General features: G+C 41.6%; 1 protein-coding gene across 2 annotated transcripts; it reads left to right on the forward strand.

Moving 5' to 3' along the window:
• Nucleotides 1–9726: 9726 nt before the first annotated feature.
• si:dkey-175g6.2 (uncharacterized) lies at nucleotides 9727–15378 on the forward strand. Of its 2 annotated transcripts, XM_006800042.3 has the most exons (3): nucleotides 9727–9990; nucleotides 11249–11308; nucleotides 12196–15378. In XM_006800042.3, exon 3 carries the CDS (start codon nucleotides 12225–12227, stop codon nucleotides 14253–14255), a length of 2031 nt encoding a protein of 676 aa, XP_006800105.1. In that variant the 5' UTR covers nucleotides 9727–9990; nucleotides 11249–11308; nucleotides 12196–12224; the 3' UTR covers nucleotides 14256–15378. The 2 variants fall into 2 exon arrangements, with proteins under 2 accessions (XP_006800105.1, XP_006800103.1); XM_006800040.3 differs by lacking the exon at nucleotides 11249–11308.
• Nucleotides 15379–17470: the final 2092 nt, after the last annotated feature.

Below are 17470 nucleotides of genomic sequence, written 5' to 3' on the forward strand. Positions count from 1 at the left end.
CTTCACCTCAGTGACAACACTAACAAGGTCACTTAAAAATGAGCAGTCTAAACAAAACACGAGGAAAGTAAAGACACAAGCACCAGTCTGATAGCTGAAATGCACTTGGTGTATATATGTGTGTATATATGTGCAGTATTAGCAGAGATTATATCAGCATTTTTAAGTAAAGTTTTAAAAAAAAAAAAAAGCCAACATAGCTTTAGCTATGCCTTTCACAATTACTAGTAGCCTGAAGTCTAATGCTCTATTTTAATACTAATAGAATGAATAATGTAAAATCGTGCAAACAAACAAATAAACATCTACTGTTTACTGAGCTTCAAAATTCAGTAAAATGACAACTGCAATGGCGTCTTTTTTCTCATGAATGTAAATGAGGAACTTCTATGCATCAATACAGCTACAGTAAAAAAATAAAAGCTGCATTTTTAACATTGCATTTTCTTGTTTGTATATTTAAACACGGTGTTTCATTGTTTGACTATTTTGGATCAATGCATAAGAATAAAATTGGCCACATGTTATAGAGAAGTTCTGCAAAACTGCGACTTGCCTGCCTTTAAGACTTCAATTCGTGGCTTTGCCATCTGTGCTTTCTGGTGCAGTGATTACAAATGACGTGGATGCAAGCTATTACTCTAATAAAGTCTCAGGTTCTACTGTATTACATTAGAGGCATTTGGCTGCAGGCCGAGCATCTTGTCATCAGGCTTTGCATTGCCCTGTGTCTGCATGTGTTTTTGTCAGGGTTGGGTTCAATTCACTTTCAGTAGTGTGTTTGCTGATGCATGTGCCAGATGTCTACAGGGAAGAGGCGAAGAGATTGATGGCGAGCACTGATGTCGCGCGCTCCGATATGAGTCGCCTCATCAACCTCAAATTCATTGCCTGCTTCTGGCCTCCAACACCATCCGTCACTGACGCCACCAGTTTCTCAAAGGTTGCAATGCACATTTTACAGCTAATATTCAAGTGGGTAAATGATTTCTGGGTAGCAGACAGTGAGAGAGTAGGACAACAATCACCACAATACGCACACATTATTCACACAGAATCCACTTCCCGAGGGGTCCATGGAGTCCCACCATAACTCTTTTGAAAGGTGTAATAGGTATTTGGCATTCAGTGGCTGCTCGAAGTATCATTAATATTGGTTTATAGATTCCAATATTACCCTTAACACATATTCATCACGGTAGATGCGTTAACCTGTCATGGATTACTTATGGAAGGATGGTGTTCATTCACAGGGCTGCACAGTGTGAACAGAAAGACATTATTCTTTGCAGGGCTGACAGAACCGATTTAGGCACCTGGAAAGATAGATGCAATACAAATATTAGGAATATTTGATTTTTTTAAAAAATCCTTTTAAGGTATTTTCTTAAAAGCCACTAACATGACCATATTGATTTTGCTAATTGCTCCATTTCTATTTTATTTATTTACTTTAATATCAGCGTGAATTGTCATGTGACAACCAACATCCTTGAGTGCACCCAAATGCAGGACGCCAGAGGCAGATAAAGGTTCAAATATCCAAATCTTTAATACTAGGCTTAGGGCAATGGACATTAAGGCAGTCAGTGAGGCAAGTAAAAGAGGCAAGGGATGGCGAGGTCCAAAAAAACAAAACAGCCCAGGAATCCAAAAGCACACCATGCATGAAACATTCTGAGTTAAAGGTCAGTAAAACAGTACAAAAAGATATAATAAAAAAATAAACAGTCAAAAGAGAAGTGAAGAAAATTCCAGAAATACAAACTTGAGTAAGTCAAAGTTTTGGGTTTGAGGAGTAAGGAACTGGTGCAACTATATAAAAGACAAATAGGAAGGAGTGCTAACAGAGAGACACAAATTTCACCTATGGGCAAATTAGAATCACCGCAATTAACCTAACCCCACTAACTGCACGTCTTTGAACTGTGAGAGGAAGCCAAAATATTCAAAGAGAACCCACGCAAACACGGGGAGAACATGCAAGCTCCTCACAGAAAGACCCGGCCAGATGGTACATTTGAACTCAGGACCGTCTTGCTGTGAGGCAACAGTGCTAATACTGATGCATTTTTTCCCAGCATGCATTAGCAGATCAAAAGCAGCATGACACAAACTGACCAGAAATGTTGGATATTAGCTGCTGTGCCCACTTTGGAAAGGTAAATTCAAAGGTGTGCATACTGTAAGAAAACATAACGCTACAATTACATATGACTACATATGACTTCCTGCATAACATGTTTGCTATGTTGCATGTGCAGTCTCCACAAGCATTTCTGTAACAATGCAAAGGGAAAAGTTGCATCATGTATTACGATGACATTAAGTCAATACGGCAAAAGCCAGGCTTGACATTGGTGTCATTTAACGCTCGTTAAAGCCGGATTTGGTTGTAATATCACCAATTAATCTGGAGGCTTTTGAGGGCTACCGATGGGACAGGGGTTTTAAAAAATTCCGCCGTCAGGCTCTTCTACCACGTTACTTTCCATATGTAAACACAGCTGCTTAGCTATAAAAGCCAACAATAACAATGCAGCATAACAGCAGTGTGTCACCCAGCCCCAGTAGAGCAGATGTTGTTGTGCGACGCTGCGTTGAACCTTCTGACGCGAACGGTATTTGACTCACAGAGAACAACGTGGGAACGACAGGGAGTGATTCAGCTCGGTGGCTGGAAATGGCTGCTTTCTACGAAACTGGGCCATAAAGTGACAGCATCTACTTTTCTGTATCCTGAGCACTGACAGAAAACTTTTGATCAATGGATGTAAAAGATTAACCTAATAATCCGCATTATTGTAAGGAGTGTCATCGTATGAGTCTCCTGTGACTAAGACGCGCAACATGCATATGCAGATATGTGTGTAGGTTAGCATAGCTCGCATAAAATGTTAACTTTAAAGCACATGTGAAAAAAAACAAAAAAACAAAAAGCCTCCGCCTCGATGAAACGGCAGATTATAGTGTGGGCGCCGGGGTCCTGCACACATCATCGAGTCCCAGCTAAGCATTGTGTTGTAGGAACCTTATGGTGCAATTACTTGTCCTTCCCTCCCCTGACAAAATGGCGTGGGCAGAAAAGCTTCTGTTAATCAGGAGCTCTATTTTATCACTTCCAGGTAGAGACCCTTTGCTGTGCGAGGTAGCTGCATTAGCACACTTGCCGAAAGATCCCCAGCCTGCCATTACTATAATTGTGGCCATAATGTCAGCAAAACCTGGGGAATTCACCAATCCATGTCTGCGACTGTTTGAAGCGTGTCGATTTTTCAGCTCTGCCTCGCAACCCTGCAGCTCTCCTCAGTCCAATACCAACAGTGGAAAGAAAAAGTTAATTAAATGGAACAAAAGGCCAGCCACGTGTTGTCATTGCCTCTTGTCTTAGCGGTTTGTACTGGGAACCATCAGTGACAGCACGCCCCAACCTCCTCCAAAGGTTCGTTTGTCTGTAATGTACATTACAGTAAGAGAGGGGAGAGTGTGTTTGTTTCCCTGCGTGTGTGTGTCTGTGCGAGCGAAAAAGACCACATAAATGGAACTATTACTGCGAGGTGTATGTGTGTGTGTTCTCCAGTGTGTGTATTCCATTAAATGCAAGCACGGTGTACCAGTGTTAAACTATGTGAGTGGCCAAGCAGGCGGTAGAGTGTGAGTCAGTGCGGGGGTGCGGACATGGAGTGAGGGTAAGGGGCCAACTAATGCTGAGTGGCAGTTGATAATGCCAGACCGTTATATCAGCATCTGCCCTCCGGCTCCATGCTTACCTCTCTGAGCCTGCTGCTGCCGTCAAGCATTTCAACAAAGACACGCACACGCAGACACACACACGCGGGCGCAACGACACGGCTGCCTTGCGAATGCTTCACATTCTGCAGCAAACAGTCGCTCGCGCAGAATCTAATCAAACAGAGGTTATGTGGTGCCTCAAGCCATTGTAACAAATTACATTTTCATTTGATGTGTGCATATCTCATCTGCAAACACAAAACACATATTTCCACACAAAGACGAGTCAAACCTCACTTTAAAACAGAAACAAAGCTTCATTTTATTTTCCAGGTAGGCTGCGCGGGCTATGCGGTTGATGAAAGAGGTTTGCGAATTACCAGATTGAGTCCATCAGTTTCACTGATTTACTCGTGCAGCGGGGATCTGATTTTCATCTAAGACACAGTCACGAAACACAATCTGGCTAAACTAATAACACACAAACACTTGTACTTTTCATGCCTTTAATGAATACACTGAGCAATAACTCTCGGTGCAGGCGGGAAAAGATAAGTGAACCTCTGTGCTAATGACTTCTGTCTGGAGTCAGATGTTTCAGTTAGGGAGATGGGATTGGAACTGTGTTTTTCTTGTTAATGAAGACACAAATTGTGATTACTGACAAACTCAAAAAAAAAGATAGGTTGGTGTGAGCGCATCTCAATTTCACCAACTTTTACAGGACATTAGAAAAATCATTATAGACTGCAGCAGCATTTTTTATGGCTGGATGTTCATCACAATAGAAATCTCACTTGGAGTGGGTAACATAGAATAAACAGACTAGGCAGCTGCTTGGGGCCTCCAAGCACCCAAAGTGAGTGTATCTTTTTGTGCATGTGATATATTAATCATACAAGTAATCATACAGTAACCATACAAGAGAAAGGGAAATGTTTTAATAAATATGTTCACTGACTGACAAATTGTTGCTACTGGTTTAATTGTCTTCACTGTCAGAGCTGAGCTGGGGTCACGTTCACGCAAACTGTAAATGTTTGCAAGTAGATTGTCGCAAGTGTTTCTTGAAAAAGGATTTAGCCTTCTGAGGCTTAAAAGAAAAGAAAAACAAAAAAAGCGTAAAGAATAAAGGTCCATGTTAGGTGTTTATCATGAACTTTCACTAACAATAATGTTAAATAAGAAGCTTCAAACAAGCGTTCAGCTCAGCTGAGGTGTGGTGAGCTGATGTTGCATGGAAACCAGAAGCAAACTATTGTTAGCTCTCTACTTAGTTAGATTCCATTCAAATTAATTAATATAGTCTGTTTTTACATTTGCATTTGTTATGTTAAAAAAAATAAAATATTCCAGCATATGTTAAATTCTTTGTGGTCGTTCTGCTCTTTTGAAAAACAATTAAATAAAATGGACTGATTCTTATAAAGCGCTTTCCTGTTCTACCTGAGCACTCAAAGTGCTTGATACAACATGTCTAACATTCACACGCCAACGGATGCATCGGAGAGCAACTTAGGGGTTAGTATTTTGGCCATGCATGTTTAGGATGCAGACTGGAGCCTCCAGGGATTGAACCATCAACTTTAATATTACCAGATGACCTGCTTTACCTTTCAACCCTGTTGAACCTGCTTTTAACTTGTTTGTAAGTTCCACTGTCTCCTGGTTTATTGGACACCTTTTCAACACACACACAAATAATCAAGCGTGCTAGTATAGTTGATGTGGCCAACGGGTTTAGCTGGGGGTGGAGGCCCAAAATCAAATTCTGCCCAAGGCCCCATAAAACCGTGGGCTGGCCCTGCATGTGAGGAAGCAAAGAAAAACTTGCTGCACAAATTTCCTAAATTTCATAAAACACTGCACTTTATACCAGCACCAAAACCTCATCCCAACTGTGAGCATGGTGGTAGCATAATGATTTGGGCCTTACTGACTGCCAGGTGTCTGCTACCTTAGGGAAAAAACTCAAAGCGTAACCAAACTGCTTGATATTGTTTTATATAACCTGACCAGAGATGTTTAATGAAGAGATGCTGGAAATATTCAGGAAGTGAAATGGGCTTTTTTTTTTTTTTTTGTAGTGACGAGTGATTCAAAAACCCTACTCATAAGTCCCCCTAAGCACATGCAGGAAATGTCAGATTGATGGTTGGTGCTAAAAGAGGTTTGGCAAGTTACTAAATTCAAGCGCTGACTTTATTTTTTCCAGCCTTCCCTGTGAGTAATTACTCACCTAGTTAAAAAAAAGACATGAAAAGTAAAAAAAATTGTGCCATATTAGTTTAGATATCGGGAGGAGATCAGGACTAATTTCTGAGTAAGAGCAGAAAATTCAGCTAATTACAGGACTGAAGACTTTCAAGACTCTAAATAATATTTGCAATTCTCTGTCTGTAAAAATAACGAAGACATTTTGAATCAGGAAGCTCGATAATTGCTCGATAAAGTTGGCCACATGTGACATCTGCTGCTAATATCCAATTAACCTCAGAACATCAGTGAAAATACCAAACCCCTGTCTGTGATTAACTGAACGTACAGTGCGAGGATGAATCAGACACACATACAAAGAAAACACACCCATAAACACATGCACAAGCCTTAATGCAGTGAGAACCCAACCTGTACGAGGACTGACAGCTGAATTTAGTGGCGCACAAGGCCAGAGCAAGGGCTTGTCAGTGACAAATGAAGTGTATGGAAATGAGGTTGGCTTAACGTTGTGAATCAACTTGTTTCCACGTTATCCGGCACATAAATGCCAGTAATAGCAGTGCAGTGTCTTCCTTTACCTTCAAAACAACAGGAAAACTGAATGCCAGAAATAACTTTATATTTATCTGCCCTTGAGTCATTATGTACAAAAACGCCCCATTACGGCAGACCTTGGGAATGACTGGTTGACAGTGGAAGTGGAAGCTGTTTCTGTAATAAATAAAGTCGAATGGAAGCTGGAAAAAAAGAACAAACATTTCCTCTACCACCTGGAGTTGTTTACCCTAACAGAGCTTTGATTCTTATCCTCATGTTTCAGGCAGAGGTAGTGAGGTTTAAACCTTTTGGGAGACAGTGCTGCAATGCTACGCCTCTTCTTGTTTTAGTATTGATAATGGAAAGCTTTTTTGCTAAGAGTGCAGTGTGCTTAACTAATGCACGAGTCATTATCGTTTAATAAGTCGTGCATTAATGCAGGTTGTCTCATGACACCCTGTTGGTCACTTTTGAGAGGTTTATGTGATTAGTTAACCTTGAATGAATCATCAGTTAATGAATGTTGCTTTATACATATGCCACCAAATTAGCCCGGATCCAGTTACACTTTGAAAAGGCCCCTGTCAGATCTGTGCTCTCGCCTATAGTAGGAAGAGCCCTAAACTGTTTTGGCGCAGAGGCCAAACTGCATCAGTGTAACTTCTGCAGACTTCACATGATTCACAGTGGCCCAAAAAACAAAACAAGTGAGAGCCCTTCAAAGTGTACATCTTTTCAGCTACGTGCGGTCAGTTACCCAGAGTAGGGTGGTCCTCTTCACACCACTTCCTTGTGATTGCCTTCTTGATTGCTACTAATAGAGTGCGGTATCAGTCCTCGTGTTGTGCATTTTTGTGCCGCAGGTCATCTAAATATAGCAGCGCACACGTCTCTACATTTTTCTCACCACAAGTCCTCCACAATGACAGTTGTGTGGATGAAAATTGTTGCTAGCGGTAAAAAAAAAAAAACATGTTTATTTTCTGTAGTGTTTAAACTTACTCTGTTTTGACATGATCTTGAGATCTCTGTTGTATGCACAGTGGTTTGGCTTTCTGATTTCTTAGTGTATGTGCATATTTGTCACACTTACAAGTTTCAGATCATCAAACTAATTTTAGGCAGCAAGAACTGCAACCAAGCATTTGCAGTAACTGTGAATGAGTCTATCACATCGCTGTGGAGGAGTCTTTGCTCAGTGTTCTCTGCAGAATTGTTTCAATTCAGCCACACTGGGCCATTTTAGCCTTGTGCATTTCTTACTGTTGAATCATGAACTCTGACCTTAACTGAGGCAAGTCAGGTCTGCAGTCCCTTAGATGTTGTTCTGGGTTCTTTTGTGACCTCCTGGATGTGTCATGGATGCACCCTTGGAGTAATTCTGGTAGGCTGGACACTCTTGGGAATATTCACCATGAATCAGAATCAGAATACGTTATTGATCCCGAAGGAAAAGGCTCTCATTACAGTTTGCTGAATTCCTAAAGGGTTAGAAATGGTTTTGTAACCCTTTCTATACTGATTAATGGAAAGTTCCTCAGTTTCTTTCGATCTTGATGTGCTGCTTTCTTGACATCTTTTAGTCTACTTCACTTTGTCAGAAATGTTCTATTTAAGTGATTTCTTAATTCAGCAGGGCTGGCAGTAATCAGGCCTGGGTGTGGTTAGTAAAAGTGAAAAAAAAGAGAGGGAAAAGTGGTTAATCACAGTTAATTCTTGGTTTAACAAGTATGGAGATGGAATTACTTTTTCACACAACTCTCTTTCTCTTAAGAAATAAAATCATCATTTAAAAACTGCATTTTGTATTTTCTCACAAACGGAGCACTATATATTGTCATGGGGTGTTGTGCTAGTGAGAAATTTGTTGCACATTTATATCTTGCGAATGCCACGAGAAAAACACGCCCATGCAGGACACATCGAGTATATAAATATCTGTTCTTCTTGTCATCTTTGTCAAACTGCTCTTGTCTTTGTGACGGCTGCACTTTGTAGCCATTTCTGAACTGTACTGAATTCCTGGGACTAAGTGATTTCCTTCCATTTTTTGTAAGATATTAGTTCATCTCACTGAATCATCATCCCAAAAACCAAGTCTGTCCATTCTACAGCGATTTGTCCACTGGCACTGGCTGTATGTGCTGGAGCAAGCTCCACTTCAACAACAGAAACATATCACGTTAAAACACCTCGCCATCCTGTGACGTGAACAAAGACTGCCGGATCTTACAGCAACACGTAGGTGTCTTCGCTTCTCAGTGTCACAAAATAGCCTTGTGTTTTTATGAAAATGCATATGGGCTCCACTTTCAGAGGCCCATCGGACGCGTGGGTTTTTGTTGCATGCAACTGCATTCCAGCTAATTTAACGGTATCAACTAAATTAATGTATGAAGTTAATTTCCTGATCACATAAACACACAGCCACTTAATCATTCCTGAAATGGTGAACAGCAGGAATTCATGATACATCCCGCATTCATTCATGCATATAATCATGACATATTGCTTCAGCACGTGTTTGCCCTTATCGTGAAATGTTACTGATTTATGTACAAATGGTCATTGGCTCGTGTCTCCTTGGCGCAGAACAATGCTGATGAGAGGCCACATTAAGAGCACACTGAGCCGCTGACAGATGAAGAGTGGCTAGAAATGACGGGGTGGGTAGAAAATTGTGCAATCCCTGAAAATTGAGAAGAAATCAAGCAGCAAAGTGCGGCTGCTCCCACCGTAGCCCATGAGCTACAGATGATCCGGGGCCACCTAAGACCAAAACCAACAAGCAAACTGCAGCCTCTTGTCATTGATTCTTGGGAGAATGTCACCAAATGACCCTAATTGATAGCCTGTGAAAGAGGTCACTCTATTTTTTTCCCCTCCCACTCTTCTCCTGATTCTGAAACAAGCCAGAGCAAAGGAAGGAAGCAACAAGGGAGGAAGATGCAACACACCACCCTTTAATATGTGAGAAGGAAAATGGCTGTGTACCAGCTCTATCTCTACAATTTGCTCCTTTCATTGAGGAAAAGTACTATTTCATTCATGCCATTTCCGTTCATTCATCAGCTGGGGCCAGCCTAGACTCACAGTGCCATCTCCACACCAACATTCTTATCAATGGAAGTGACGTCAGCACTGCCTGCAGCTGGGGGGTGGCGGTGGGGAGGATCACGTGGTCCGCCGAGGGTATATACAATAAAGTTGCGCTGACCGTGGTGCTGAAAACATTCACTCAATTGTACATTAGCACCAGTGCTGCCGCCATACAAACACCTCACAAATAAATAAAGAGACGTTAGATTCTTTTTTGATTGTTATTTTTTTTTTCCTTGATGCTGGTCACAGGCTGAAGAGTGGGAGAGAGAGAGAGAGAGAGAAAGAGAGAGGGAGGAAAGCAGAAATTCTCTCAGGTGCTTTCACTATTCATGAAATAATCTTGGCTTTATCCGTGCGTTGCGAGTTTCACCACTTCCCCACCCCCCAGTGGGACTTCAGGTAAGTGGAACGAAATCTGTCTCTGCATCATTCACAAACCATACTAACCAGGTAGATTAGGACAATTTCTGACTGCTATTCAGTTCGTTATAATTCTCTGTTCATAATCACGTTTTTTTTTTTGTTAAAAAAAAAAACCCGAGAAATAGTTCGTGTTTTTTTCTTTTAAATTTGCAACTTCATCGTTAGAATTAATCTATGTGCGACTGTTGCTTGTCTGATTATGAAGTAGACGTGAACTGTAGCCGTTTCTAAATGGTGCTTAAATTTAGACTAAACTGTGTATGATTTCTATTCTAGGGAATCGAGCAATATATATATATATATATATATATATATATATATATATATATATATATATATATATATATATATATATATATATATATATTCTAATTTTCTTTTTTTTAAAAACAATGTTATTATTGTGACATTTACGAACAAACCCAGTTCTTATGAACGTATAGGCATGATAATAATTATTAAATGCAGTGTAAAAAATCCCCAGTAAAATATCTCATTTTGTATTTTGTTTATTTCACTCTCTCAGTATTAATTAAGAATGAATCCCCTGCAATGTGAAGACAATTATATTTAATAAACATTTCTAGCTGCCTCTCACAAGAGCTTGGGAAAATTTTCACGCAAGATTTTTTTAAAAACCTTTGAAGAATTCGCACATTTAAAAAAATGTGCACATTTTTACGATTTCAGTATTTTTTCTTTTAACAAGCACGATTTAAACAGACGGTTTTCAGCTATTAATTCGAAATAATTTAGAATCCCAACCATTTGTGAGTAGGTAGTTGGCCCTGATAAGTCGAATAATTTCGTTTCTCTTGATTTAATAAAATGAAAAAAAAAAAATGAAATTGGGTTGTGCTGCCAAAAATTTGCGCTTGTCTGCATTCCACCGCTGCCAGTGAGGAGAAACATGCTCACGCCACACAAGGACAAAGCCCTGCATCCTCACTGGCTGCGCCCTCCTGTCTTTGCGCAAAAAGGCTTTATCCTCTCAAACTTAATGCCCGGTTAATTTACAATTTGGATGGACCACTCAGGAACCGTAGGGTTAAATAACTCAACCGTGGCCACCGGCTTTACGCATGACTTCCCCGAGCTTGCAGCTTTCTGTGCCAGTGTCTTGGTGACATCGCTTTGACGCATGGAATACCAAAATCACAGCAATTACCGACACGCGAGCTCGGACCAGTTTTTGTTCTCAGTATTTCCTTTCTTTCTTTCTTTCTTTTTTAAGAACTAGACGTTAGAAAATGGGAGGTGCGCGCGATTTGGATGGGTTGGCTTGGAGGAAGAGGTGAGGCATTTTTAACATATACCAGAAAAAAGACGCAAATCAGTTACTGGATGCGCATTTTCGTTGCTGTTGCAAACAGTTTGCTCAGTTAAATCTCGTGACACTGACAAAATGCGCCAGGGGATGTATTATTCCAACCAGGTGATTCGTGCGGCTTAAAGATAATGAGTAGGTAATGAGTGGGTTAACGCGCGACTCGAGACAAAAAAAAGGCACGATGTTTAGAATCGAAACGCAGTTTCTTTGTGCGGATTATCCCCCATCCCTTCAAAGAAATGCGCAATTTTATTTTCTTTTTCTCTGTTTTTTTGCGGTTAATTCAACGACTCACGACTGGTTTCTCAGAGCTTCATCTTCATGTTTTCAGTTGTATCCAAGCTGCACAGCAGTGACACAACTGGAGCTGGAAATGTTAGAAACCACATTTTTTTTTCAGTCAAAAAGGCTCTATATCGAAAATAAAAGAGAGGAGATTTTTGCTGCTACGTCTGCCTGCTTTTGTCCTCAATGGTTTCTACAATAACTGAAAAACGGGGTTTTTTTTGTTTGTTTTCTTTTATATGGTGGCCTCTTTGTGGTAAAAATGTTTTGTTTGAAAAACTGGTCATTTTTCCAGGTACATTTTCTTTGAAACTTTATGGCAGGCTGTGGACTTAATGAAATATTTCTTACCAGTCAGTCCTCTCTACGTTTTGTCTTTTTCACCAAAGCTGTATGTTATTTAAATGACACCAATGCTCACATTGCCACTGGGAGAAAACAATAAAGAAAATAAAGTAACAACAACACAAAAAAGCAAATTTGTGATTCCAGAGATAAGAAATGATATGTGAATAAATTCTCATCCTTCTTCTGTCCTTCTCTCTCTGCCTTCTCTCCTTCTTCAGGTGCTTAACCTCCCTCCTGCCAGTTCTGCATGGTCATGACCTGTCATCACGCCCCTTCCACAGCCCACCTCATCCTATTGGTCCTGCTCATTGTCATTCCACAGTTAGCTGGCACCGCCCCTGTGTGGGGTGAGGCAGGGGAGGGTGGGGTGGAGGGGCGCACCCGGACAGATCGTAAAGAGGACAACCTTGCCCCCTTTCACTCGCCCCAGCCCCAGAGCCTCTCCAGCCCTGACAACATGTCCCTAGACTGGGGTCGGGGCCCAGGTCAAGACAGCCAATTAGATAAAGTGACGGACCCTGCGCAGGTGCTTGCGGTTCTGCTTGAGGCCCTGGACCACCTGGGGGACAGTGAAAAACAGGCTAGCAAAAACAGAGACTGGGAAGGGGATCGGAGTCCGGAGCTGCCCTCTGCTGAAGGCTCTGAGGGTGGTGAGATAAGGAGAACAGAGCAGCCACAGGGAGAGAGGGGGGTGGAGGAGGAGGAGGAGGGGCGAGGGGCCGATAAGGCTATTGAACAGCTAAATGTAGGCCATTTGGCAGCTGCTCAGGGGGATGACTTGAAGGAGAGGGAGGGGGAGGAGGATGACAACACAAGGTCGGAGGATCAAGGGTGGTCTGTGAAGAATGTGGGAACAGATAGCGTAAGGGAGGACGAAAAGAAAGACGAAAGAGAGGGGCGGGAGGAGGGAAATTACTCGGAAAGTTTCTTAGATGAGGCCACGCCAGGCTCCACCTCAGAGGGAGATGACCCTTCCCTGCAGCGCAAAATAAGAGGCTACTTCCAGAACATTGACTTGGGTCTCCAAGATAATGAGATCCTGCCTCCTCTGAAGGGCTACAAAGCATACAACACTCAGTTAGCACGTGCAGGAAAGAAGCAGCACTGGCAGGAGAACCCGTCCCGCAACAGACCTGTGAAGGGGGGCAACTTCATGGATGACTTTGAGGATGAAGGAGAGGAGCTGGAGGAGGAGGTTGAGGAAGAAGAGGAGAGCCTCTCCCACATGGAGGAAGAGGCGAGAGCGCGGGCGGAGAAACAGGAGGTGCTCCGGCAGCAGGAGGAGGCCGAGCGAGCCAGAGAGGAAGAGCAGAGGCTGGCAGACATCGCCTCTGACATGTTGCTGCAGTACATGGGGAGGAAGCAGCAGTCCTACATGAAGCCCCGGCAGAAAAGCAGCATGGGGGCCGCCGGCAACACGGCTGAGGACAAACGCTCAGAGGAGGTCCTTCCTGATGAAGATGACCTGGACCAGCAGATGATTGACAGGCTTATTGAGATCAGCAGCAAGCTGCACCTGCCTGCCGATGATGTGATTGAGATTATTAGTGATGTGGAGGAGAAGAAGAAAAAAAGGAAAGAGTTACAACAGCTGCCAACCAACAGCAAACCTGTTGCCCCACGCTTTAGGCCTCTGGTACCTCCTCCTCTGGTTGCCCCGCCTGTTTATCACTACACAGCCTCAAAAAACCCCAAGAAAGCCCCTTATAGGTACAACAAGTCCAACAAGAAATGGCACAAGGATAAAGTCAAGTCATACAAACAGGACTATTGGTATAAGCCTCAGAAGCAGCTTGACTACTGGTATAAGCCCCAGAAACAGTTTTTAGCCTTCCCCTCTTATCCATATTACCAAAAGCCATATCGAGCATACTACCCTGTTTATTTCCCATATCCTAAACCACAATATTATGGCAAGCCCGCCCCCTCCAGAGACCAGACCTTCGGCCCCCAGGAACTTGACCTCCAGGCCCCGAGACGCAGACACAGGGGCGGGGGTAAGAACCGCGGACAAGGCTGGAAGCAGCAGCCACCACCACGCCTGCCTCTTACCCCTTATATCTCTAACTATATCCTTCCTCACCCACGGACCTACCAACCCCTGCCCCCTCCCAAACCAATAACCACACCCAGGAGAGGCAGGCGACCCCCCTACTACTATCCACAAGTCACACCGGGAGATGACTATGAGGAAGATGGGCTGGTGCCTCAGCTGGACAGTGAGGAGGAACTGGAAAACTTTATTGAGAGGATCTACATGAAGCGCAGAATGTATTGAGAGACTTTTTTGGACACTGTCCGCTCAGAGGGACTCACAGATGTGGGATAGTTATACAGTAGCGGGAGGAAAGCTAAAGCAGAGGTGGGGGAAAAAAAAAGATTCAGAGAAGGTGTGTTTTGAGCCTGATGAGAAATTTCAGAAGTAAAAAGTTAGATTTATGTTGGTTTAATCACTGTATTTTTGTTGATTTTCTCAGTCAGGGAGAGGATGAAGGTGTCCTAGTTTAAGCTCCCTGTAACCATGTTCAGCCTCTTGCTCAGTTTACATTTTGAAACAGAACATACCATGGTGTATGTCTGCCTCCATTCAGGTCAATCTCTGATGTTCTTGCATATTTCAGAGATCTATAGAGGACACACGCAAACACACACACTTACATAGAATCACATTGTGACACATTCACAAGCAGATGTGGCCATTGTAAGAGAATCATGTTTACAACATCACTTTGTATCTTTTGTTTAATATTCTGTACGTCACATTACAAAACTAAAGTAGTTCAATTACTTCTTATCTACACACACACACACAGAAAAAGAGAAAGAACACGGGAATTGTCAAATGTTGACAGTATACTTTTTGTTGTATTTGCTGTGTGTAGTTGCCTTTCTCATTTCTGATTGGATCAACCTTAAACAGCTGCAACTTGCAAAGGTGCCAAATACACACATTTCAGTATGTTTTTGTTTTTTTTTCAAACTCAAGATTCAGATTTTTGCCTTACAAAGCACCATGGTTATATAAGGGAAATATCATATTGCATAATTCTCTCATCATCCCAATGTAGAAACCCTGTGGACTCCAAAAGCACAAAGTTAAACACTAAACACTTCCAACCTGGTGGACTAAGGGGTTTCAAGCATTCTGGGATCCAGAAGTTATTGTGTCAACATATTTACGGCAGATCCACCGTCGCCACATCCATGCAGCGCTCCGTGACTCTGCAGGAGTGCTTCATGTTTTGGATCATTTTCTCATTGTCCATCTCCAGTTCACTTTTACTTTGTTTTACGCACGCATCATATCTATTGTGTCTATTTTTTTCCTTTATTTTTAAAAGAAAAAAAATACTTGAAATCATGCTATCTGTTCTGCAGCCTTTTTTTTTTTTTTTTTTTTTTTTTTTAAAACGAACAAAAAACAACTGATTTCCACCAAGAGGCTACAAAACATTTTGTTCATTTTTCAGAAGAAATTCATTGAAAAGTTTCAGGCCGGGGAGTCAGGGATTGTGCTTAAACCGTTAAATGCACGTCTTTCTACTTGCATCTTAAAAAATGAACAAAAAAAAAGAACAAAAAAAGAGGAAAAAAAATAAAACAGTATGGAGAATTCAAAATGGTTGTCTTCTCTGAATAAACTGTGAACATAAAAAAAAGAGAAATCTCAAAGGAAGAGGGCCACTGTGTCCACAGTGAAGCCATCTGTCTTGTAAAAGGAGAGTGTTGTTGTTGATGTCACTTTAGCATTGTAAGATGTACAGTGTGAAATAAATATGCCCGTGCAATGTGTAAATAACAGCATGATGATTACTAGTTTTGCTATATGATAAAAAATAAAAGCAATTATTTTATTAAAGTTCAGTTTTTTCATGGCTTTTTGGCGAGTGCTCTGTTGTATTTGTGTCGAAGCAAAAACAGCACGAACACTTGGTTCTTTAGCTTAAAACAAAAAAATAAAACACTAAAGAGAAAGACAGTAAATCTCAGTGACAGCCACATCAATCAAGTAAAGAAAAACCCATAGAGGGATGTTATTCTATCTCAAAAAAATCAAAATGAAGAGTAAAAAAACAGGGAGGGAAAAGGCAACAGCAGCCAGACGGGAATGAAAGAGTACTAAAGAAAAGGAAAATTTCAGAAGAAGGCAGGGAAATGGTAACTGCAGTGATTGATGAGTCACATGATTGGTGGATGAGTCATCCATCTGTACACTTTACTGCGCAGGACCACACACACATACACACACACACACATACATATTCTCTTTGAGCTGTATAGTAATTTAGCTGCTGGCATTTAAGATAAAGATTGAGTCATGTTTGCTTCTGCCTCGAGGCTGCCAGTCGGCCAGTGGAAAGGTGTTTGGTAGATAGGTTTCCTGCCATATCTTGTTTCCACACCTCCCCCTCACTCTCACATCACACAGGCAATATACCCTTCTGGTATAATCCCTTGAAGTGCTTCTGGTCTCCCGCTTGTTTGGCATCAAAACAAACTTTATGCATGCTGTCAGCGGTACAAACAGTGACAGTGATTAGCAGGTTGTCAATATGTTTTAATCACGTGTTATCTTGTGAGCTTGCGCCTCGGTTTATTTGAACAGTGCCTTTCATGGTGTTTCTTGGACACCATTTCATGAATCCAGACATTGGGTTACAGCTTGTAGCTTCTATCTAGATATTCACAGAATGATTGCAGGAATTATGTTTTCATTTGTCACTTAGCCACTTGCCTTTAGTGCTAGAGAGACAAAGACCCTTGGACCCTCGATCCTAGCAGTGAGGTGATTTGGTGATCCCGGTGGTGGCGAGAGTGATGTGGGCATGCTGGTTGGTTGGTTGGGATGATGTGGGAGGATCAGTGAGTCACTTAATTCTTTTGCAAATATGACAATGAGATTGTAAACCAGTATGTTAGACAGGGCCCTCCACCACCACCACCAAAACAGCAGATGAGAAAACATCTGACTCTTAAAGACTGAAAATCAGGAGTCCCGGAGAATCAATGGCAAGGGCCACTGAAACTGTTCAGCACCTCACTAATGGGCTTTATGGTGCTTTAAGAATATCAAAAGAATAGTTTGACATTTTGAAGAGTTTATTGCCTTTCTAATTTTGGCTAAACATAAAGAAGAAATCACAATCACTTTTTTTATGACGCATTTTACACGCCATATTTTTATTTACGGGTCAAACAAAGCTGTGTGAGGTCTGCTATGTCTCTCACCATTTTAGTTTCTGTTTAGACTGAAGTCTACACATGTGAAAAACATTATTATAGCGATGCTGGTGAAGAATACATGGAAAAAAGACAGGTTGTTTGTTGATTGCTTTTTTAAGCAACTTTAAGATGTATTAGTTTTATTTAAATGTAAAATGTGATTTGAGATGTGATTTGAGTTTAACTCATAGTTTAAAGCAACATGGAAGGAAGTCTGAGATGGTTTTGACAGGGGGGGGGGGGGGGGTTAGGTGACAAAGGATGATGAAT

Source organism: Neolamprologus brichardi, chromosome 10 (assembly GCF_056152115.1).
Source record: "Neolamprologus brichardi isolate AB-2024 chromosome 10, ASM5615211v1, whole genome shotgun sequence".
NCBI lineage: Eukaryota > Metazoa > Chordata > Actinopteri > Cichliformes > Cichlidae > Neolamprologus > Neolamprologus brichardi.

What these genes read in the sequence shown, in the direction of transcription:
- si:dkey-175g6.2 (XM_006800042.3), top strand. Translation starts at nt 12,225, where the DNA reads ATGGTCATGACCTGTCATCACGCCCCTTCCACAGCCCACCTCATCCTA.